General features: G+C 37.5%; 1 protein-coding gene across 2 annotated transcripts; it reads right to left on the bottom strand.

The window, feature by feature from the left end:
* Positions 1 to 986: 986 nt before the first annotated feature.
* On the bottom strand, positions 987 to 24,330 carry LOC127416092 (protein zyg-11 homolog). 2 transcript variants are annotated; one of them, XM_051655229.1, is made up of 17 exons: positions 24,043 to 24,330; positions 19,278 to 19,443; positions 15,817 to 16,331; positions 15,361 to 15,606; positions 14,910 to 15,050; positions 14,633 to 14,809; positions 13,329 to 13,393; positions 9,998 to 10,097; positions 8,754 to 8,804; positions 8,196 to 8,357; positions 7,131 to 7,178; positions 5,966 to 5,998; positions 5,498 to 5,695; positions 5,348 to 5,400; positions 4,330 to 4,427; positions 4,055 to 4,234; positions 987 to 2,678 (listed from the first exon to the last, which is right to left on the bottom strand). In XM_051655229.1, exons 1-17 carry the CDS (start codon positions 24,064 to 24,066, stop codon positions 2,662 to 2,664), a joined length of 2,274 nt encoding a protein of 757 aa, XP_051511189.1. In that variant the 5' UTR covers positions 24,067 to 24,330; the 3' UTR covers positions 987 to 2,661. The 2 variants fall into 2 exon arrangements, with proteins under 2 accessions (XP_051511189.1, XP_051511190.1); XM_051655230.1 differs by lacking the exon at positions 5,966 to 5,998.
* Positions 24,331 to 24,712: the final 382 nt, after the last annotated feature.

Here is a 24,712-nt window from a genome sequence, read left to right as displayed (position 1 = left end):
CTGCGATCTACCATTTAAAATACAATATTATTTTTTCAGATTATTTTTTACAAAGTTAAAGTTTTGTGTGAAATTGAGTAAATATAGTGCGAAAGAGTTTCATTTTTTTAGCAATTTTATGTTTGTTATTTACTATATTAAATTGTGTGATATATCAGCATTCTATTGGCCACCCTGCTCTCTGGACATCGGCATCGGCCATTAAAAAAACGCATATCGGTCGACCACTACTTACAATGGAATTTAATGGGGGCCAATTTTTGGAAGGTTTAAAGGCAGAAAAATATAAAGCTTATAATTTTATAAAAGCACATACATTAGTCCTTCTGTTAAAACTCAAGTATTATATGAGCTGTACATTTTAAGTTTAAATTGTCATTTTTACAGACATCTTAGCGTTTATGGCGTTATGTCGTCATGGCAACGGAGTAGTTAAATTGGATATAACTTTAAACAGAAAGGTTAGTATGTGATTTTATCACACTGAAATCATGTCAACACACTTAATGTTTACATCTTGTGAGTATTTTAATGTTTAAAGAATGGCCCCATTCACTTTTATTGTAAGTGACTCACTGGAACCCAGTGTAACAAGTCTTTTGTGGTAATCAACATAATGTCAAACATGCAGTCAACTGAGTCTTGTAATGAACCCAGAATATTCCTTTAAAGGTGAAGCGTGCAATTGCTGACACACTACCGTCAAACAGATTTCCTTAACACTCTCCTCCTTCCGTTGGTCGAAGAAACAGAAAGCCCCTCCACTAAACTCACTGCACTGATTGCACCAATGTTGCAACGTCTGACTATGTCTCTCGTTATGCTCATACAAACAGAAGTTTTTGGGAAATCATCCTACGAATGGTTTACTTAATGTTGTCACTGCGTATTAAGCGAATAAAAGGGAAAGTACGTCGCAAAAGTGATACACTTCACCATTAACATGCATGTGTTAATAAAGATGGACACCAGACTGAACAGCAGGGTTTTACATTCTTTATTCCCCAAAAGATGATTTTGCATAAATTGGAATATGAGCAGCAGTATGACACTGTAACTTAATCTGGTTTTGCTGCTCATTCCACAATCTGAGTGAGAAAGATAACTAGTACTGCACAGAACAAAAATACATCTTTACAGACGGCCATTTACATGAGAGTTTGGTGAACCTGGAGTCATTTGGTCTGTTTAAACAAGTGGCAGATCAATAATTGACATTTAATTTGATGTTAAACTCTCCTAGTGCATTGGCAAGAAAATGAGGATTTCTTTCCAAATTTAAACGTCTAGACTCAGATAAGTCCTTCTGGAACAAAGCACACATGTTGCAGGTATCTCATCGTAATACAAGACCCAGTACCCCAGAAAAGCATACACATTCACAGAAATAAAATAATATTTAAATATAAAACAGCTTCAATAGTTCACTGGCATACAAATGGAACAAAGTTTCATTTTTAAATTGCAACTTTTTCAATCAAGCTGAAACAAGTTGAACTTGTCCGTTTACAGTTGATTGGTGTTAAATTAAATAATTTTTTTGAAGTTTATTGTATATATTTTAGCTAGAAGGCAATTCCCGTGACTTGAACAGGGCAAATCACCAGCACACCAATTCTTCTTTACTTTTTTCCAAGGTGTTGTTTGTCTGCATTGTTTTACGCCTTCAGTCACAGTTTGCCGCTTGATTTCTCCAAGTGATTTACGACTCGAGGCAACAATCCATTTATAGACAAGTTCCTGCTTTGCCTCAACGGTGCTGAGCAATAAAGAAAGTCTGAAGGCGAAAGCTTTGATTTTATTAATCTCAGACCATTTCATGGATCATTTCAGCTTTTGAAAAGCTCAGGGTTGTTGAGGAATCTTCAAATAATCCATCCAAACTTTTGAGTTGAGTCTATTTTGTACCGTTTTTGAAACAAACTTAAATTGTAATTGTTTGCGTGCAACACAACGCATGGACCATTATAACACTATCATCTCCCGCAGTCGATATACACAGTACAGTATATAAAAATATACATCATCCCAAAAGCTCAGACCATGCTGTCCAATGCATTGACAAGTAGTATACAAAAATGATAAGTTGTTATCTCTCGTGCACACACCCAGATCACATAATTTGTATCCGTTTCTCTCGCGCTCTCTCTCACACACACACTTTTAACATATTCCACATTGAACGTCACTAAGACAGACCTTAATATATGCTCAAGTATTTCGCTATGTTCAGTACATGTATTGCCTTTTATGTCCAGTGGGACAGAAATCTGTCATATAAACTTAATTCCAATGGGGTTGCATCCAAACAAATCTACTGTAAATAGGCTTACAAAGCATTCTGATGCACATGCTCTTAGCACACATGCAGACATGCACACACATTTAAACACACATACTCCGAGTCTCATATTTTAACACAAACACACAGTCTTAGCTGCTGCCCATCTAAATAAACATTTTCTCAGGTCACAGAGACAGACATATTTCTTATTCTTATGTCAAATAAATAACGGATTCCAGCATGTGCAAACAGATGCAAAGTGACACATTCGCATAATCCTCGGTACAGGAAGGGCATGAGTGAACAAATACACATACAAAAAGCTTCCAGTTTTATTTGTTGCATCCTTTTCAGAGACCAGAAGAGAGTGAGTTGTGTCATGGAACGTTTTTCTCTAGAAAAGAGAGAAATGTGGAATAATCCATAAAGCAAGATCAAAAACTTCACACTTAAAACTCTCACTGAAGATTTAAATGGCAAAATGTATTTTAATTTAAAAAAAAAAAAAATGGAATGGCCAATTCCCAATGTGCTTTTAAGTCCTCGTGGTCACGTAGTGATTCGCCTCAGTCCGGGTGGCGGAGGACGAATCCCAGTTGCCTCCGAGTCTGAGATCGTCAACTTGCGCATCTTATCACATGGCTTGTTGAGCGCATTGCCACGGAGACATAGCGCATGTGGAGGCTTCACGCCACCCACCGCGGCATCCACGCTCAACTCACCACGCGCCCCACCGAGAACGAACCACATTATAGGGATCACGAGGAGGTTACCCCATGTGACTCTACCCTCCCTAGTAACCGGGCCAATTTGGTTGCTTAGGAGACCTGTCTGGAGTCACTCAGCACGCCCTGGGATTCAAACTAGCGAACTCCAGGCGTGGTAGCCAGCGTATTTTACCACTGAGCTACCCAGGCCCCAAATGTATTTATTTTTAAGCATTTAATTTAAAAAACTTAAAATATGAAGCATTTAAAAATGTAAAATTTTTAGTCAACATTAAATCAATCAAAACTGTCACTGATGTTTTAAATTGCTAAATGTAAATTAAATTCCAAAATTCAATTTGAAGCATTTAAATAAAAAAATAAAAAATTATATTTCAAAATTAAAAAACTCAAGTCAACATGAAATTACTGAAGATTTCAATTAAAGCATTTTAATTTCAAAATGTAATTAAGCATTTATGAATAAAAATATAAAAAGTCAACATTAAATCAATAAATCAAAACTGTCACTGAAGATTTCAATTGCAAAATGTAGAACTTCTAAACATGCAAAGTCTTTAAATCTTGAAATTTAAGTCAGAATGAAATTAAAATTAGCCATATTTAAAAGGTGCTGTGAGCGATTTTAGCAGTTCTGGAACTTCCACCAGACTAGCCTTTGAATTAGCCACGCCCCCCTTGTTCCAAAACCCCGAACTCCAAAGACACGCTCACACACACAAACACACTAGAGACCGTTGTGTTGGAGCAGATGGAGAGGGGAGGGTCTCCTTGAGCATTTTGCCACAACCACGCTTAATTCCGTTGTGTAACGGCCACTTTTCACGATCAAATCAATTCCTGATAGATTAAATCAAGTCCTGCTCTAAAATTTTTTCCTCGCTGAATATCTGGTTTTACTCAAAAACTTTATGCAAGAAAATGGGTTGCGAACTACATTTCACATTGACTTAAAAGCTTTTTATTTCCGACAGCAACATTTCAGCATTTCATGTTAATAAAGCTTTACTAGTGCTTCCGTTTATGTATGTAAGACACATACCTCTATGTGTGTGCATTTTGGGCGGCCCTGTATACCCTGTGCGTGTCCTATGATGATGTAAACTGTCTAGGATGCTGTCAGCCAATCGGCGTACGTCGCCGTGTGTTTCAGGATGAGACCTCACGGCCTCTAGCTGCTGCAGTCCTCCCTCCTCCAGTAGCATGCTGCAGTACCGCCTGGCTAGATTCACAAAGATACAATGGAAAAATATAATTAGTTGAAGACATAAAATGTCTCTCGACTTAGAAGTATTCCGTTTATAGTGCTGATCTCACCATTTTTACTGCAGACATGCTGCATGGCCCATGCAGCCCATAACTGAACTCCTGGGGTCTGAAAGCACTTCAGTAATGGGAAAAAAGGGTTGAATGACCTGAAAAACACATGCACAGGCACTTAACATTTGTCTTTCAAAGAGCACTGATTTAATAAACATATCACAAAGACAAATAAATTATCATTTGTATAAAGACACTGTATGTTTACTCTTTATAATACTATAGTGTAAAGCATTATCACGGTTCTGTAAGTGAATCAGATGTTAATTCAGTAAGTAATGGCTATACATTTTTTATTTTATTTTTCTCCCCAATTTGACATGCCCAATTCCTAATGCGCTCTAGGTCCTCGTGGTGGCGTAGTGACTCGCCTCAATCCGGGCGTCGGAGGACGAATCTCAGTTGCCTCCGTGTCTGAGACCGTTAATCCGCGCATCTTATCACGTGGCTTGAGCACGTTACCGCATAGACATAGCGCATGTGGACCACATTATAGCGACCACGAGGAGGTTACCACATGTGACTCTTCCCACCCTAGCAACCAGGCCAATTGGTTGCTTAGGAAGCTTGACTGGAGTCACTCAGCACGCCCTGGATTGGAACTTGTGACTCCAGGTGTGGTAGTCAGCGTCTTTACTTGCTGAGCTACCCAGGTCCCTGAGTCTATTAATTTTAAATAACTCAGTTTTAAAAGTCATTTGACCATGAATCGGACTACAAGTTGTACTGTATGCTTGTTTTTGGGGATAGTCAGTGAAGACAATGCAACAGAAAGACATGCTGCAATGTCTTCTCTCATCACATTCATTTCAGATTCAAACTCACAAATTGAGAAAAATATCATTTCTTTTGCTGTGGCACAGTTAATTCCACCACTGAATAACAGTGCAGAAAACACTGGTTTGTTGGGCTTGGGACAGGTTGTGTAACAGACCTCTAGTACTTTTAATACTTGTAATACTCTAGTATGCCATCACATTTAGTAAAGCATGTTTTTGATGATATAATTTCTCACCTGTACGCTACCATCTCACATTCCGGCGTTGGCCACTTCAGAATCACTGAATGCTGCAAGAGGCCGATAAAAAAAGAACAAACTATTTTAGCCAGGTCTAGCTGACAAAATACACAAATAAATTTTACTTCCATTTGCACAAGCACACACCAGTTGCTCCAGTAAAGTGGTTCTGAGGGTCAGATCAAGGGTCCACACTTTTTCTCCTCGTGAGGTGAGGTGGGCCAGGATGCCTCCGGCGAAATAACTGACCTCCACCTCCGAACTGTTCAGCAGAGAGCGGATATGATCCAGAAAACTTTGCACCATCAGCTCCCCATGCAGCTCCCTCACCTCAGCGATATTATTCTACATAGACAAAACAGAAACAAAACAATCAGAACTAGACAAAACAAAGTACAAAAGCACAGACAGGGGAATGCTACTATAGAGATCTTTTTCAGTTGCCTTGGAAGTATTTTTCCCCATTCATTTTCACCATAGGAATTAAGAAAATTCATCTTCAATAAAGAGTTCTAAACCATTAAACAAAACAACCAGTTCCAAGATTAAAGGGATGCTCCGGGTTCAATATAAGTTAAGCTCAATCGACAGCATTTGTGGCATAATGTTGATTACCACAAAAATGTATTTCGACTCGTTCCTCCTTTTCTGAAAAAAAAGAAAAGAAGCAAAAATTAAGGTTACAGTGAGGCACTTAAAATGGAAGTCAATGGGGACCAAATTTTTAACATTTAAATACTCACTGTTTCAAAAGTATAGCCACAAGACAAACTATATGCATGTTAACATGATTTTAGTGCGATAAAATCACTCACTAACCTTTTCTGTGTAAAGTTATAGCCAATTTTACAACTTTGTTACAATGACGATGTAATGTCAACGAACCCTAAAACGACTGTAAAAATGACAATTTAAACAACTTTACAGCTCAAATAATACATGAGTTTTAACAGAAGAATTAATGTAAGTGCTTTTATAAAATTATAAGCTTAACATTTTTGCCTTTAAACCCTCCAAAAATTGGCCCCCATTCACTTCCACTGTAAGTGCCTCACTGTAACTCGATTTTTGCTTTTTTTAAAGAAAATGAGGGACGAGTCGAAATGTATTTTTGTGGTAATCAACACTGTGCCACAAATGTTGTCGATTGAGCTTAACTTGTATTGAACCCGGAATATTCCTTTAATGGGCATGAGCGGTCACTACTGAGCTCTTCTGCCACAAACTCCTCTTCCATGGTAAATGCAACTTCTCTGGTTGGTGGATTTCTCTTGAGGATTATGGGTAGTGTAGTTCTTCACTGGGAATTTGACTGGTAAACCATTTTTTTTTAAATGAAGCTGAAATCACACTGACTTGTGGCTTTTATAGAAGCATATCGCTTAACCTTGGAGCTCATGGTAGGCTTGTCTAGAAAGGTTTATATGCTATCATTAAAAATCTATTTCTCCATGGATAAAATGAATGAATATTTACTTCCAGAACCTTACTGTTTTGCTGTATGAAAGTCAACTGAATGCGAAGTAAAAAAAAGTCTGAGGCCTCATTATACTTTCTAACTAAGGGAAACTATTAGCATAATCCCTCAGCAATGCTTCCTCTGACACAGTAAGGCATATTATCAGTGCTGCCCACAGCTTCACAATAACTTGCCTCAATTCAGTTTCATCACAGTACAACACTGTAATATCAATGCATTTGCCTCTCCAGTGCATATCAAACACTGCATTATTACGGCCTACATATATACAGTACACACAAGTTTGTGAATGATTCTCACCAGTAAACCCAGGACCTTCTGTTGAATGGAGGAATCTGATGGAAAGGACTGGAAAAACAGAGACATTTAAAAATTAGCACCTCTGAGTCGAGTTTATCTATTTAAAGATTACAGTTACGTTCCTCCATGAATTAGCCAAATAACCCTCAAATACTGGATTTTTACATTTTCCAAAGAAAGTGTGAGTGGTGCCTGCCTGTGCGAAACAGGTTGTTCTGGGTGGTTGTTGCTCTGTGCTTGTTAGCTTATTTAGGGTGTTCTCTATGGCGTTCTGGCTGTTTGCTTGAGTGAACAAGTACTGCAATTAAATCAATGCCTCTGTTTATGTTTCGTGAGTCTTAAGGCCGAAAAATACTCTGCGCAAGTACTTGACACAGATTAGAGCACTTGGCCACCCGCACTGCCAACGTGAGATCTGGTTGAACATGCTTAATGTTGCCGTGTTCTTGCGTTACCTTGTCTGAAGCAAACCTCAGTACTCAAGGAAGCATTAGAGTTACCTTCAAATGTCTGTGCCATTAAACTGGATGTGTTGTTTTTCAGTTAAGTTGCTATAATATCTATCTTACTTGCTCAGCAATATTCTCTTCAAACTGTAGCTCCACCATGACAGTAGTTGAGTTGAAAGAGAAAACACAGTAGAAACGGACAGTTCACACTAATCTCACTATAGTGCCCCTTGCGGCAGTGTTAAGAATGCAATGCATAGTTGATTTGTGTTATGAATAGCTTGACACATTTCAGAAAGGAACGACGCATGAAATCCAACTTGCGTTGCAAGATGCGCCTGCGTTCATGTACTTGCGTAGAGTAGGTTTCGCCCTTAAGGTATAAAGACCTATACATTTTAAGGTATTATCTGAAAATAAAAATAAAAAGTAACCCATGATCTTCGCTTTTGTGCTATATTAGCCAGCTGGTTATTTCTTTAGGAGACCTATATTGTTGTATCTCTCACATAGTTCTCAATTCGTGAGATTCGAGTCATGATATTATTATCGGACAGCATCTGCGATGACTGATCTGCTCAGTATGTAACAACAGAGATTAGATGCATGTATTTACCTCCAGTACTTTGATGAAGAGCTCCAGTCCCTGATTCTCTATGAAGTGTCTGCAGGTGGTGGGAGACTCATCCGTGAGGTTCCACAGAGCACTGAGTGTAAACTTTAACGTGGCATCAATCACCACCTGACACGTCTTCTGCCGCACAATGTGAAGAAGTTGCTACCGAAAGAAGAGTGAGAGGAAAGAAATAAGTAGACAGCTTTTTTTTTTCCCATTTACGTGTTATAAGCATTAACTGTAACACTTTACAATAACGTAACAATAGTTAGCATGAACAATACGTTTAGACCATTTATTAATCTGGTTAATGTTAATTTATAGCTACACTAATACATTTTTTGCATAATGTCTACATTAAAAATGATATGCTGATATAAGTTAATGCATTACAAACTAACAATGCACAATAGTATATTTATACATTTACATTAGCCAAGATTAATAAATGATTGTTCATGATACCTAATGCATCATGGAAATGTAAAATGTATAGAATCTCATTGTAAAGTCTTAACAATTTAACTATTAAATAAAAAAAAAACAACAACATCATACCTTTACGATAAAGAGCTCTGCTCCCAAATGTGCGGTTTGCTCAGTTGACAACTATTAAAGAAATACACGCAAAAAGAGTAATGTTAAAGGCGACATATTCAACACTTTTGTAGCATTTAATTTAGAGGTTGACCGATAGTGGATTTTGCCGATACCGATAACTAAGGTGGTGGGAAAAGGCTGACAACTGATTAATCGTCCTATAGTTTTAAAAATGTATTTACAGAATGAAAAAAACATTTCTTAGTCTTTACTTTCTGTGGCGGGCACGGACATAGATGCTACAAGAGTACAAAATGAATAAAGTCCCATTTGAAGTTTATTGTGCAACCAAAATCCCAGTAATAACAAGAAAAAAATAAAGATGTGGTGCATAATGTGGAACTTTTAACTATTAACAAGCCCGAAACGCACAAGGGACTCTTATTTTGAAATGGAGACTTGGTTCTGTTACAATGCTCTATATTAATGCATTTACAAAGTTAAGCTTTTTATAGCCTATATATTTCACCAGAAGAGTTTTAATGAGAAAAAAGGTTTATTATTATTATTATATTATTCACAAGATATGCAGTTGGAGACACGATAAAAAAAGATAAATAAATAAATTTTAAAAAAACGCAACTATCGGCATACAATTTTCTATAAAACCGATATATCGGTCTACCTCTAATTGATTTTTTTTTTTCATCTGAGGCCCTCATGTAGTTCACTTTTCCATGACCAATTTCCAAGACATTTTTGCTACTGTACCTAAATGACCTCTCTTATAATTGGCTAATAAGCAACAATAGTGTTAATATAGTGAATTGAATAATCATTGATACATAAACGTGGGCGATCATATGTTAATGTGCTCATGGTTGTGACACCATTACCATTTTCTCAATAACTCCTTTTTGCAGCTTAATTTCCATAAAGGGTTAGGCTGGACTGGGGAGAGAGCTTGGCATTGTGAATGTCATTCATTTTTGAGTGAACTATTCCTTTAAACTTAATTGAAAATGAAGCCTGTAAGAATGAACTCAAACCATCTGCACTCTGGCAGGTGCGGCAATAAACTCTAATGACCTCACTGTAGACATCAGCAGTCTGACTTGACACTGACACAGATCTGTCAGTCATACTGCATTTCATGATTTATCACTCTGATGGAATGTTCTGAACTCTCACTGTGCACCTCCCAAGTCAAGTTTCCTTTATATGGTTAAACCTGTTCTCACCCTCAGTCTGTGCCCGCTCACCTTAGCAGCGAGGATGGATATAATAGCTACGGCCATCCGCTGCATGTTCTGGTCTTCATGATTACACAGCCACTGCATTACCAGCTTGGCAGCTTCAAACCTGAAACCAACAAACACCATCGAAATGAATCCAGATACACTGTTTGAGGTTTTAATCTGTCTACTACATGCAATATATCACACATAGTGTTTCAGAATTGTTAAAATCTTCATCCCTTCACAAAGGAGACATTCCAAAGGAGTTGAATAGTTTTCTATGATCACACAGCTATGAAGTAGTTCCAGGTTTGTTGACCACATTGTGGTTCAGTGTAACAGTTCAAAAACAATGTTGTTTGTTTATGATTTAGTCAGACATTTAGCCAGCTTCCACTGCTATAGTGATTAAAAACCTATAAAGGTTTTTAAAATCTATTTTTGATAAAAACTTATTTTCAAAAAATAAGTGTTAAAATAAAATAAAAAATGTTTGACATTATTAATGTTTTGTTCTGATACCTAAAGACTGGTTGGAAATAATGAGATTAATCATGATTATTTTATGCTACTGACAGCCCTAGTTTTTAACTGCAAGAAATAATAATAATAAAATAAAATAATAATTTGCATATAGGTTTGTGATCAAATATTTCTTGAACATTTAGCTGTCACCTTTAGCTTGCTCATTTGGGGGTTGTACGGACATTCTCAGTAAAGCTGCTTTGGAATCAAATTTATTGTGAAAGCGCTGTACAAATACATTTGAATTTAATTAAAAAAGGTATATATATTATACACACACAAGCACACACACACACTCTACCGGTCAGAAGTTCTGAAACACTTACTCATTCTTTATTATAATAATTAGTTGTTTTTTTTACATTTTAGAATAATAGTAAAGTCATCAAAACTATGGAATAACATAAATGGAACTATGGGAATTATGTTGTGACTAAACAAAATCCAAAATAAATCAAAACTGTGTTATATTTTAGCATCTTCAAAGTAGTCACCCTTTGCCTAGAATTTGCAGACAAGTACTCTTGACATTTTCTCAACCAACTTCTTGAGGTATCACCCTGGGATGCTTTTTAAACAGTATTGAAGGAGTTCCCATCTATGTTGGGCACTTTTTTTTAAATTACATTTTAGTTTTATAATGAAATAAATTAATATGGTGGCACAATTATTTATTATATATTTTTGTCTACAAAACTAATTTCAAACATTTATATACACTACTGGTCAAAAGTTTTGAAACACCTGACTGAAATGTTTCTCATGATCTTAAAAATCTTTTGATCTGAAGGCGTATGCTTAAATGTTTGAAATTAGTTTGGGAAATAGATGGTAAAATTTTCCTTCCTCATGATGCCATCTATTTTGTGAAGTGCACCAGTCCCTCCTGCAGCAAAGCACCCCCACAACATTATGCTGCCACCCCCATGCTTCACGGCTGGGATGGTGTTCTTCGACTTGCAAACCTCGATATTATGGCCAAACAGTTAAAAAAAATTTCATCAGGAGGATATTTTTCCAAAAAGAAAGATCTTTGTCCCCATGTGAACCTGCAAACTGTAGGCTGGCTTTTTTTATGGCGGTTTTGGAGAAGTGGCTTCTTCCTTAAAGCCTTTCAGGTTATGTCGATATAGGACTCATTTTCCTGTGGATATAGATACTTGTCTACCTCTTTCCTCCAGTATCTTCAAATGGTTCTTTGCTGTTGTTCTGTGATTGATTTGCACTTTTCGCAGAATGTGTCTCCTTCCTGAGCAGTATGATGGCTGTGTGGTCCCATGGCGTTTATTCTTGCGATCTATTGTTTGTACAGATGAATGTGGTAGCTTCAGGCATTTGCGAATTGCTCCCAAGGATGAACCAGACTTGTGGAGGTCCACAATTTTTTTTCTGAGGTCTTGGCTGATTTCTTTTGATTTTCCCATGATGTCAAGCAAAGTGGAACTGAGTTTGAAGGTAGGCCTTAAAATACATCCATAGGTACACCAATTCAGTACACCTCCAATCAGAAGCTAATTGGCTAATTGTCTAAAGGCTTGACATAATTTTCTGGAATTTTCCAAGCTGCTAAAAGGCACAGTTAACTTAGTGTATGTAAACTTCTGACCCACTGGAATTGTGATATAGTCAATTAAAAGTGAAACAATCTGTCAGTAAACAATTGCTGGAAAAATGCACAAAGTAGATGTCCTAAACAACTTGCCAAAACTATAATTTGCTTTAATTTGATATAGTTAGGGCTGTCACGATTATGAAATTTGACTGTTGATTAATTGTCAAACAAATAATTACGATTATAACGATCAATTGTCTGTTTTAGGGCTGTGATGATTAATTGTCATATAAATTGTCATTTTTTAAGGTGTGCTTTTTTTCTGCATGTGTACTTCATACACCGTAAGAAGTCATTTTTACATATATAACTTCAAAGATATAAATCAAATAATAAAATAGGAATAACCTATGATTTCCTTTTAAGGCTTTAAAAACTTATGTCAAAGAATGACATGAAAAATAATGTTTAAATATCAAAATATTTTTAAATACATAAAATATGTCACTCTTTTCAGTCAGCTTTAGTTTTGGTCAGTTTTACATTTACACGTGTTTTTTGAAATCATCTGTTTTATATTTTTTTAAATAAATTTTTGTTATAATTTCTATATATATTTTGTTATATTTATACTATATTTTTATTATATTATGCAATAGTAAATGTTATTTTAATGCTCTGATTAAATCCACAAGCCCTTATTTTTCATGAAGCAAAACCTTTGAGATTTCTTTTCATCATTTTATCACACAGAAATAGAGTAATTGTGCGTCTCATCCTCTGTGTCACTGAGTGTTATTAACACAGCGTGTGTGAACCAGGAACATTTGTCATTACACAATCGCTTAAAGTGAAACCGGAGCGCTTTGCGTTCACTATCACAGTTTATACTTTTTGTTTATATTTTTGCAGGAGTTTGGCGCGAGCCTCTGCTGACAGCGTGCACATCAGAGCGCTTCATGCACTCTTCAGGACAGGAGCTGGTTGACCTGTTGATATATATTAGGAACCGGGGTCCCTAGCAAGATGATTATCATATTTGGGGTCCTAGGCATGAAAAAGTTTGGAAACCCCTGAATTAAGTTGCATTTACACTGCAAGGCCTTATGTAGATTAGAGCGTTTGAAAGTAGAAGCTTTTCAGTGAGACAACGCACAGGTACCAAACTGAGTCAGTACTAGGTACTACGTATACTGCAGAAAACGTATCATGGCATGACATCCATGTGTGTTATGAAGAGTTTCTGAAATGTGGGAAAGTATATCCAAGATTGTTCACCTGTTGAATGGAACCTCCTGCAGGATTCGATCACTACAGAGAGAGAGCAGGCAGTTCTTCTGCAACTGTACAGTGCAAAAAACAAAAAAACAAAAAACAGAACAGCTGTTAAAGCGGAAATATAGCACTCATAATTGCCACCATGCCATTTCCTTATTCTCAGGAAGATCTATGGTATTACTACAGGGAACAAAAAGTTAATGTACACCATTAAAATAATAAACAGTCTCAGGATGAACAAACACTCTTTGTGTGAAGTATTCTTTCTGTGGAAAAACCCAAAAGAATTTCTAAGTGAAAATAAACTGACAAGAATAGAATACATTCATCATATCATTACACCGAATTCATAAATCATCCATGGGCACCAATGATAAACTTATGATTTCTGTATCACTCATTTCACCTGATTGGCCCCATGTACTACTAAATTAAACTTTACACATCCATGATCTATGAGCACTTTTTCGCCTGCATTGAAAACCATTAAAAATGCCTAAATTCATAATTAGGCTACAATGGGGCTGGTACATGGCAATGGCTTTAGTACATGGCGACTCACGATTGTCAATTAACCAATGCCAAGGTAACTTATAGTGCTTTAAGTTGTTTCTAGCTTGCCAAGTTCGCTAATATTTGGGTAATTTAATAAAAAAACTAAATAGTGAATGTTTAGTATACTTTCATTATTTTATGATGATGGTTTAAGTAGTATCGATTTATTTTCCTTTTTCATCAGGGAAGTAGATTACTAGCTCATTAAAATGCAATATATATCAATATATTCTAATATTTGATTTTCATATAATACTTACAGTATATAATAATTTGTCAATAAATGTCCTTTTTAACTAGTCTGGGAACTTTAACCTTCCTGTGTGTTCATGTCCGGTGGCATACACAAGCCCTCAGTACATGACAGTAAACCTCTCGCCTTTTTCTCTTTGCTTTCCTTTTTGCGACATGGGCCATGTCTTTCCTGTGCTTTAGCAGAGTAAAAAGCTGTCCTAAAAACTGGAACATGCAATCATCCTCCATGGCACACTGGCTCCAATGTTTACCTCTCACGCCGTCGCCAACAAACGGATCTGTTATGTACATTCTCCTGATTTCTCCGCACCACAGTGGACAAAGAAACTGTAACCACAGCAACTGGCCCAGATTGGCATGGAACAGCATGATTTTGCGACGAGAACTTTCCGGCCCCGATGGTGGAAAAGCAGCTATACTCTGCCGGTAATGGGTCAAAACTGACCTCAAGTCAATAGAAGGGTTAGTTGATTTCATTGTTGTTTTTACCATACCTGTTGGTGGTTGGGGAAGGTCTTCATGGCTTCTAGTAAGAGCTGCGTGACTTTCCCCAAAAGTCGCACAGGGATTCCAAAGGCCAGATCCTGTTTGGTGAGGTTAAACAAACAAGCACTTGCTGCCAGCTGAACATTCAAAGTGGCTGGATGATTCTTCATCCCCAATGCTACCAACTGCAGACCAGGTGAAAAATAAAAGAGAAGGCACATGAGTGTTCTTATGTAGAAGAGCGGAGACTGTAGTTTCATCAATATGTCCTTTGTGTGTGTTTACCTTCAGGATGTCAGGTCGTGGTTTCTCTATGGTGTGAGTGAGGCTGAACAGGTGGAATAGTGCCTCTCTGACAAACCCCTCTCTCTCACTGTACCTCCTCAATGCCTCGCAGATCTGCACTTCATTGGCCTCCCCGGTCACCTAAAAAAAAAACAGAAAACACACACTTAAATGCCTTACCATCACCAACAATCCCCAAGCACAATCAATAAACCTATAAAAATCAAACAGGCTGCATAAACCCCAAAACTTTTACCCTTTACTACAAAATCCAAACTCATTAACAATACAAATGGATATTTATGGAGTAAAAAGCAGTATGCAAAAAAACAAAGTGAATGGATTAAGAGTATAGAAATGGTATCAAGAATGCAGGGCTAAATTCAGGTATACAGAACAATATTTAGGTTATATATAATAAACTATTCCTGTAATGTGTCCGTTTACCTACCTTTAAGCTGCCCTCTCCAGACAAGAATTCAGAGAATCCGGCATCAGTGGCCAGCAGACCGACAAAGGTCATGCTCGGTCTTGCCTCCACGAAAGCCCTGACAGTCGCGTCCGTCACCTGCTTGCGGCCCGATACGTCCAGAGACACCAGCTGGGGCAGAATACCAGGAGTCTCCAGCAGCTGCCGTGCCACGTCAGATGTGAACTGCTTATCGTCCGAGATATCAAGGTGCTGTAATCCCTCCAGCTGCATCAGCACAAGAATGAAAATATGTAGAAATGATATGATTGGCTTACAAGCTAGTTTTTAATGAATCAGTCTCAAACTCATGAGTTATCAGTTTGGATTGGTCTAATGACTCACTCACTGAAATGGTCAGAGCAGTTCTTAAGTTATTCACTGAACCGCAAGTCATTACTTTCATCATGTCCAGCTGGACGTGGTTTTGTGACTTACCTGGCTCAGCACAGCTAGCAGTTGAGCTGTGGTCATCTCCAGCCTCTTGAGCTGGTGCATCGTGAGGTAGCGTAGCCTGTTCCTCAATCCCAGGAGCGGGGTCAGATTCGTCACTGAGGTGTTGGAGATATCCAAACTCTCCAGATGAGGCAGAGAGCACACGTCCACCAAGCTGGAGTCGTAGAAGTCGACGTTGGACACGCAGAGTGCCCGAAGCCCCTGCATGGCACTGAAGCATCGTCGGCTGGGTTCCTCCAGAGAGTACATGGTCAGGCCGTTAAGGACAAGCCGCTGCAGGCTGTCCTGCAGGATTTTACTGGACGAGAGGCCCCGAAGGATGTCGGCAATGGTGAGGTCGGCATTGACCCGTGAGGCGTCCAGCTCCACGAGGCGGTGGGGGCAGAGGGCGCGATGGAAAGCCTCTGCGGAGATGCGGGCGGTGCGGATGCAGGCATGACGCAGCCGAAACTGCTTGTAGCTTCGGAAGATTCCCACCGTACTGTCGTTAAGTAGCCCTGTGAGAAGGTCATTAAGTTTATTGTTTACAATCTATGTTTCATTCGCTTCATTAAAAAAAGAAAAAGGAACGATTTATGATTTTAGTTCTGTAATCATTTCCTGAATGTTAACATTCTTGCGTCTTTAAAGTTGCACCGTCCAACAAACATACAGAGCACGCATGTTTTCTGATTCACATTCGAATAATTTATGAGTCAAAAAGACTCATAAATCAGTCTTGAACACAAGCATTATCTGTTTAAATCTGTCTAACAACTTACTCACTGAATCAGTCAGAGTGTTTCTTAACTTGTTCTTTGAACTTTTGTCATGTCCTACCTTAAAAGGAACCGAGAGCGATTACGGCGTACTTAAAGCCCAAAGTATACTGCGGTCAGATGCGAACATTAGGCGTCTGCGTACAGGACGCACGAAGCAAATTTCATCAGCAGAGTGCTCGAGCACCGAGCGCGTGCAGCCCGATTTTTCTAACTGCGTGTACTCTGAACACGCAGAACGCACATGCGCCAGGAATTATTTGCACTAATTAGTAGAGGTAGATCAATATATCGGTTTTACAATTAATTGGTACCAATAGTTGCTTTTTGGAACTATTGGTTATCGTAAAACAATATATACCAATAGTTGCCGATATTTTGTTTTCATTTTTTCCCCTAATTTTTTTGAATCCTTATCAATAATCTGGTAAAATATATACATATAAAACTCTTCATCTGGTGAATCTATAGGCTACAAAAAACTTAATTTGGTAAATACACTGCACAAAAAGTTGCATCATCTAATATTTCCCCTTTAGCTTTGATTATGGCGCGCATTCATCGTGGCATTGTTTCGACAATCTTATGCAACGTCACATTTATTTCCATCCAGAGTTGCATTTATTTTTGGCTGAGATCTTGTATTGATGATGGGAGAGTCAAACCACTCTGTAAAGTGTTCTTCAGCACATCCCAAAGACTTTCAATGGTGTTAAGCTCAGGACTCTGTGGTGGCCAATTCATGTGTGAAAATGATTCCTCATGCTCCCTGAACCACCCTTTCACAATTTGAGCCCGATGAATATTGGCATTGTCATCCTGGAATATGCCCGTGCCATCAGGGAAGAAAAAAAAAAACACTGATGGGATAACCTGGCCATTCAGTACATTCGGGTAGTCAGCTGACTCCATTTTATTGCCGCATAACGTTGCTGAGCCTAGACTTGACCAACTGAAGCAACCCCAGATCATAACACTGCCTCCAGAGGCTTGTACAGTGGGCACTATGCATGACGGGTGCATCGCTTCATGTTTTTACCTTCTTACCCTGACGCACCCATCGCTTTGGAATAGGGTCAATTTGGACTCATGACCTTTTTCCATTGCTCCACAGTCCAATCTTTATGCTCCCTAGCAAATTTAAGTCTTTTTCCGATTAGTGTCACTAACAAGTGGTTTTCTTGTGGCCACACATCTGTTTAGTTCCAATCCTGTAAGTTCTCGTCACATTGTGCATGTGGAAATGCTCTTACATTCGCTATTAAACGTAGTTTAACAAGTTCTACTGTCGATTTTTTACAATGTGACTTCAATTGTTTTAGTGATCTCTGATCATGTTCATTCAAGGTTTTCTCGACCACATTTCTTCCGCGAAGCTGACAGTTCACCACTTTCCTTCCAGGTTTTAATAATGCGTTGGACAGTTCTTAACCCAATTCCAGTGATTTCAGCAATCTCCTTAGTTGTTTTCTTTTCTTGATGCAGGCCAATAATTTGTCCTTTCTGAAACACAGTAACATCTTTTCCATGACCAGGGGATACGTCTTCCGACATGGTTGTTTAAGAAATGAGAAGCTACACACTGCATCAGTTAAGGTTAAAAGAATTGTTGCCAGCTGAAACATTAATCACTGCAACAATGATCCAATCATAGACTCTTAAGTATCTACTTATTTAAATCCAAATGGCAACTTTTTATTTGGCTAGGCATTGTACTTACACACAGAGCATTATAACCGAGACAAATGTCTGTAATTTCAAAATAAGTGTCCCCAGTGTTTCAAGGGCTTTTTTAAAGTAAAAAGTCCCACGTTATGCACCAAATCTTCATTTCTCTGGTTATTATTGGGATTTTGGTTGCACAATAAACTGCTTTTGGGATTTTATTAATTTTGCAGCCTCAATGTCTATGCCCTTCTTAGTAAGGAAATATTAAGATATTTTTGTATTATTCTATAGATCAATAAAAAATAAATAAATATATAAATATATAAAAATATTGGCTGATTAATCAGCTATTTGCCTTTTCCGCCACCTTAGTTTTCGTATCGGCAATATCCACTATCCGTCGACCTCTACTAATTAGTGGGTCCACAAGGCGGCAACACTCACGATTAAACAGTTGCTTTCACACAGCAGTACTAGAAGATGTAATCACCACTAAATAACAGAAGACGAAATTAGAAACAACAACAGTGTATGTGCACACCAAGAGGAGATACCTGCATGTTTATAACTCGAGTCTAAAGGACTATAAAGACATGTTTATGGGTCTAAATTCTTGAAGAGAAATAGTCCAATATCTCATAGCAGTAGTAGCACACATTCGGCAATCGCCAAAGTATGGTACACAGTCAAATGAAGTATACTTTGAAAGGCTAGCGCTTGACTGTGCACAAAAGCAAAGCATTTGCCTAAAAACGAAGTATATATACGAGTGTGAATAAGGAATTTTCATTTTTGGGTGAACTATGTCTTTTCACACCAACTGTGGAGGTTGCATCTTTCAGTAGTAATACACATTTAAATGCTGTTTTGATTGTTTTGTCATTCTCTTGATGAAAAAATTATTGCTACTTTGAGCACAAGTTACACATTTTGTTCTCTGTGTTCTATGTGCAAGAATGTTATTTAATATCCCACTGTTGTGAAAATGGAGGGCAGCTCAGTGAATCTCATCCTCACCCTCAGTTGCCATCTTGCAAAGCAGTTGGTCGGCCAGCTCCTGCGGGAATACCAGAGGCTCTCGGAAGGACAGAGAGCCATCATCACGCTTCTCACAGAAGAGCTCCAGTCTGGAGCTCACCAGAGTCATGCACAGATCGGTCAGAGATGGCGGCGATGCCTCATCCTGCATCAGCAAAACAAATCAGATCACACCATCAAAGCAGGCACACACCAGTGATACAGATTTTTATTCCCGAGGTACTGGTTGGATAGGTTTTTGTTTGTATTGGTTATAAAATACCTTTGATTTCTCAGATTAGGTGTTTTATCAGGAACAATCAGTAAAGGAAAGGTGGTTTTAAAACATTCAATGCATCAGAGTGGAAATGCCACCAATTAAAATGAACCACAATCTCCTAGCTGGGCAGTAGTTCTTTACATAGCCTATTGCATACGTATTTACTAATTTGCCATTTATCAGATGCTTTATTTTTTTTGATCTTGGTCTTTTTGACACATTTTATTAACAGGCATAGTTGAGAAAAGACAGGAAATCAAGGGGAAAGAGAAGGGAACAAGACATGACCCAGATTCTCCAACCCAAGCACCACAAAACAACCACACTGAACACTTGGCCATGGCTCCAACAGACGCTTTTCTCTTAAAGGTGCACTCAGTCATTTTTAACTCATTAAAAAAAAATCCTCTGAAAGAAAGGAATAGTAATTTTAAAACATATACGTATAACATCACGAGTACACGAGATGAAGACTCCAATCATGTCAGTAACCTTATAAAAGTTGTTTTATTCTACATGGAGTGGGTGTTCTCATGGGGGCTGCCATGTTAGGATCACATGACCAGCTGAATACTACTCGCTTAATCTCAGTAACCGCCCTATTATTGGACACTTTCACTCATGGATTAAATTAATCATGGCTGACTGTGAATTAGATGGAAAAAAAAATCAATATGTTAAATCGATCAGTTCAAAATATTGTACCGCATCAATAGTCGGAGACTATTCAAAATCCACCTTCCTCTTTCAAATCCAGAGTTTGGCAGCATTTGGTTTGTACTTAGGCCTGTCGCGATTATTAAATAATCATCTGATTGTGGTTATTTGATCTAACCGCGGTTATTTGAGACAACTGCAATGATTGTGCACTTCAAATTCCAATCACATTTTAAAGCCCAAATAAGGGAATTTAAAGAGAATATATAGGCTAAATGTCATCAGCGGTGCGTTTGTGTGTCATTCAGTTGATCTCGGAGCGTCACTGAGCTGCACCACAGATCTCAACCAGCAGCTCCTGTCCGGAAGCGCGCATGAACGGCTTCTCTCACACGCTCTGATGCGTGTGCCATTAGCAGACTCGCGCCAAACTCCTGCGAAAATATAATATAAATGAACAAATATAAACTTTGATTGTGAATGCAAAGTGCTCCGGCTTCACTTTAAACAATCGTGTAACGCAAATGTTTCTGGTCATTGTGAGTTCATATATGCAGTGTTAATGACACGCAGTGACACAGAGGAGACACACACTTACTCTGTTTCTGTAGAGCGATGAAATTATGAAACAAAATCTCAAAGATTTTGCTTCATGAGAAATGAGTTCTCGTGGATTTAATAAAAAGCATTAAAAAAAAAACTAAAAAAAAAAAATGTGAAAGTAAAGAAATTAGGACAGAAATATTTTACTATTGCATACTATAATATAATATATATATATATATATATATATATATTATTTTTTATAAAAATATATAATATAAAATACAGGAGTTCCAAATCAACAGTGTTAATGCAAACCTGACCAAAATTAAAGTTGACCAGATACAGAAACATATTTTAAGTATTTCGAAATATTTGGACATTTATACGTTTTTAAAGCCTTAAAAGGAAATCATATATCCCTATTTTATTATTTGATTTATATCTTTGAAGTTAAATAGGAAATATGACAATTTATATGACAGTTAATCGTGAAAGCTGTAAAAGACAATAAATCATCATAACTGCGATTATTTGTTCGCCAATTAATCGTCAGCCAAATTTCATCGTGACAGCCCTATTTGTCCTGCATTAAAAAGTTATATTCATCTCCTGTTCGGCAATTTACGTTCACTAAATGTGCACGGCGAGCCATCACAGACCCACTTGCATGATGGACCTGCTCTGCTGAATTATAGGTTTTTCAAATTACACATCATCACCCTTACTAAAATTTATCACGATTTTACAGCAGTAATAGTAACTGTGGTATTTGTAAAAAAAAAATGTTAGTTTCACATTAAAAAGGCAAATCTATTAGGTGGAATCTATTAGACTTAGATTTTTTGGAAAGACTTGTTATGTTGACCTAACCACAGAAATAAGGAGCCATTCATGGTCTTACCAGTGCTTACGGCTTTGTACTGCACATAAAAGGGCAAGAACATAAAGGGTTTTATGGACAAAGTTTCTTTCTGTGTCAAATATGTTCTTTTAGAATGGTATTATATATTAGAAAACAAACTGGCCTTATTTTCCTCAGATGTTCCTAAAGATTACTTGAATCATTAAGGGATGGTTTAAACAAAGAGCAGCCTTCTGAGAGGTGAACCGTGTTTTTCAAATTCACTTAACTTACAGTATATAGTAATATCAAGTCCTTGCAACTCAAAATCAACTTTAATAAATCAAAACTGAAAGTACATCAATAAAGAATACTGTAACAATAAATAAAACAAAGTGTGCTGGATTTTTGGCAACTGGATCTTTAGAACATATTTGGACATAAAAGTCACAACAGGGTTTTTCCTAGGTCGAAAATGGTCTTCAGTGGCGGCTGACGAATATGGCCATCGGCATGATCGAAGTTGGTTTATTGCATAATTGCATTTGATTCATATATAATTGACATTATTAACTGCATTTCATGTTTACATTGAATATATTTTTCATCAACCAAGTATATGGAACCTTTTGAATTCGACAGATATTTTAACTTTAAGGTGCTACGTGAAATCAAACGAAACTAGCACCTTATCTGATTTAATTAATAACTTAAAAATCATTTGTTTCCCACTCCATTACAGAAATTGTTTTCCCTTCATCAGGCTCTTAACGTTGCAAGGACTGCAGGACTTCATATTTTATATGTTCACTTTTCAGAAGGCTGCTTTTTTGTTTAAAAGGTCAAAGTCACTCGTAAAAAGACTTATTTCAAGGGTCAGTTTGTTTATGTTTACAAATAAATGGTTACATACAAATTATTTCAGGCACTTTTATATTAATTTAACAATGCATTTGGTGATTTGGTAACAGTTCTCCGAAGTCCTTTGCAGAATAGTAAGAAACAGAGAGTTAAATGTCGCAACATATTGCAGTTTTGAATCGCAATACACCAAAAAGTAATCACAATAACATCGTATCATGACCTAGATGTGTCGCTATAATATCTTATCGCCAGTTACCTTGTGATTCCCACCCCTACTGTGAACAGTGAATTTCTACAATGGCATTGCCAACTGAAAACTATTGCATTTGAATGATGCTGCTTCCTCGACCATAAGTGTCCGTGTAAGTCCCAGATGACAAACACAGAAATTACTGTGCACCTTTAAGCAAATTACAGTAAACTTCTTACGTCTTGCTCAAGGGCCCAATGTGATCATGGATCAGTCCTTGAAGGGTTTGAACGTACAACCTTTTGGTACCTAAAACTAGAGGTCGACCGATAGTGGACTTTGCCAATACCGATAACTAATGTGGTGGAAAAGGCCGATAACCGATTAATTGGCTGATAGTTGTTGTTTTTTTTTTTTAAATCAATCTATATAACACAAAATATATATTTTATTCCCTTACTATAAGAGCACAGACATTGAGGCTGCAAAATGAATAAAATCCCAAAAGCAGTTTATTGTGCAACCAAAATCCCAATAATAAGCAGATAAATGAAGATTTGGTGCATAACGCAGGACTTTTTACTTTAAACAACCCCAAAATTGAAATTACGACGATTTGGCTCTGTTACAATGTGAGTAAGCTTTTTATAGCCTATAGATTTACCAGATGAAAGGTTTTGCATGTATATATTTCACCAGACTGAGGTTTATTGATAAGGAATAAAAAAAAATCAACATCTATCGGCATATATTTTTCTTTCAGATAACCGATAGTTCCAAAAAGCAACTATCGGTACCAATTAAGCTGATATGTCGTCTACCTCAACCTAGAACTTTTTGACTAGCCCAGATCTTCGACTACTAAGCCACACAACCCAACTGTACAACTATCTCTGACACAATCAATCCTTACTTGAAGACAATAAGTGAAGACCAAACAGCGTGATCTACTTTAACATCAAGGATCACGCTGTCTGCATCCAACACGGACAATTCTTATAAAATTATTTTCCTATCAACTAATCAATCCATTTATCAACTGATTAGTGATTTAGATATTCTTTTATTATACATGTATACTGTATATTAGTGTGTTAATCAAGGACAGTGGTAAAAGATCATGGAGCACTCCATGCAGGATGTGAACCTACAACATTATGGTTCTCAGTCCAGAACTTTAACCACCAAACCACCACCCCATTTGCAGAATCAATCAATGAATCAATCAATCAACACGTGGAGAGCAGTTGCCCACCAAAATGATCAAGTTACTACAAAACTTTAGCATCAAAGAAGGATCAAACACAAGACAGATCAGATTTGATTCAAATGAATCACCTGGTTCATGTTTTCTACATAGAGTGCTATCTCTAAGTGTAAATCTTACCATAGTCTCAATAAGGTGGATCATAAAGGGCTGGAAATGCAAGAAACACTCGTATTATGTTGATGATCGCAGGTGAGTTGACATGTAGATCAAACGCACAATCCGACTGAAATGCTCTTATCTTCTTATTAGCCTGTTAGCCTGCAATAATCTGCCTTGAAATATTTGCAGATGCTACTTGTTGGTATTACGCAGGAAATCCACTGTGTTCTTTTCCTCATTGTCGTTCGGCGGATCTGCGGGACTGACACGGTCCGCGCGCATTACGTCTTGTCAAAGCGCATTTGACAAGTAAACAAGGTCGTCACACAGGAAACGGATATCTTCCATCAGAAGGGGCGGGGCTGGGGGTGTGGCCTATTGAAGATAGGTTTTTGAAGTCAACTTTACCTGTATTTGCATTAGTACAAAAATATCATAACATGTACAGTCAGCAGTATGTATTTGAGTATATATGTAAAAATAACAATTCTACATAAAATATACAAATCAGAAATAGTTTATTTACAGTGAGTCACTGGGGGCCAATCCGTAAATGCTCAAATGCCCACTGTTTCAAAAGTTTAGCCACAAGACGTAAACAATATGCGTGTTAACATGATTTTAGTGTGATTAGATCGCTTACCAACCTTTTCTGTGTGATGTTATATTTAATATACACTATATTGCC

Source organism: Myxocyprinus asiaticus, chromosome 25, assembly GCF_019703515.2.
Source record: "Myxocyprinus asiaticus isolate MX2 ecotype Aquarium Trade chromosome 25, UBuf_Myxa_2, whole genome shotgun sequence".
NCBI lineage: Eukaryota > Metazoa > Chordata > Actinopteri > Cypriniformes > Catostomidae > Myxocyprinus > Myxocyprinus asiaticus.
This window is presented reverse-complemented; position numbering and strand designations above follow the sequence as displayed.

Excerpts from the sequence above, each read along its gene's own strand:
- LOC127416092 (XM_051655229.1), bottom strand. The coding sequence starts at position 24,066 with ATGATCCACCTTATTGAGACTATG. Across the intron at positions 15,051-15,360 it reads CTGGAGAGGGCAGCTTAAAG|GTGACCGGGGAGGCCAATGA; the intron begins GTAGGTAAACGG and ends TTTTTTTTTTAG. Across the intron at positions 7,179-8,195 it reads TCTTCATCAAAGTACTGGAG|TCCTTTCCATCAGATTCCTC; the intron begins GTAAATACATGC and ends CTGTTTTTCCAG.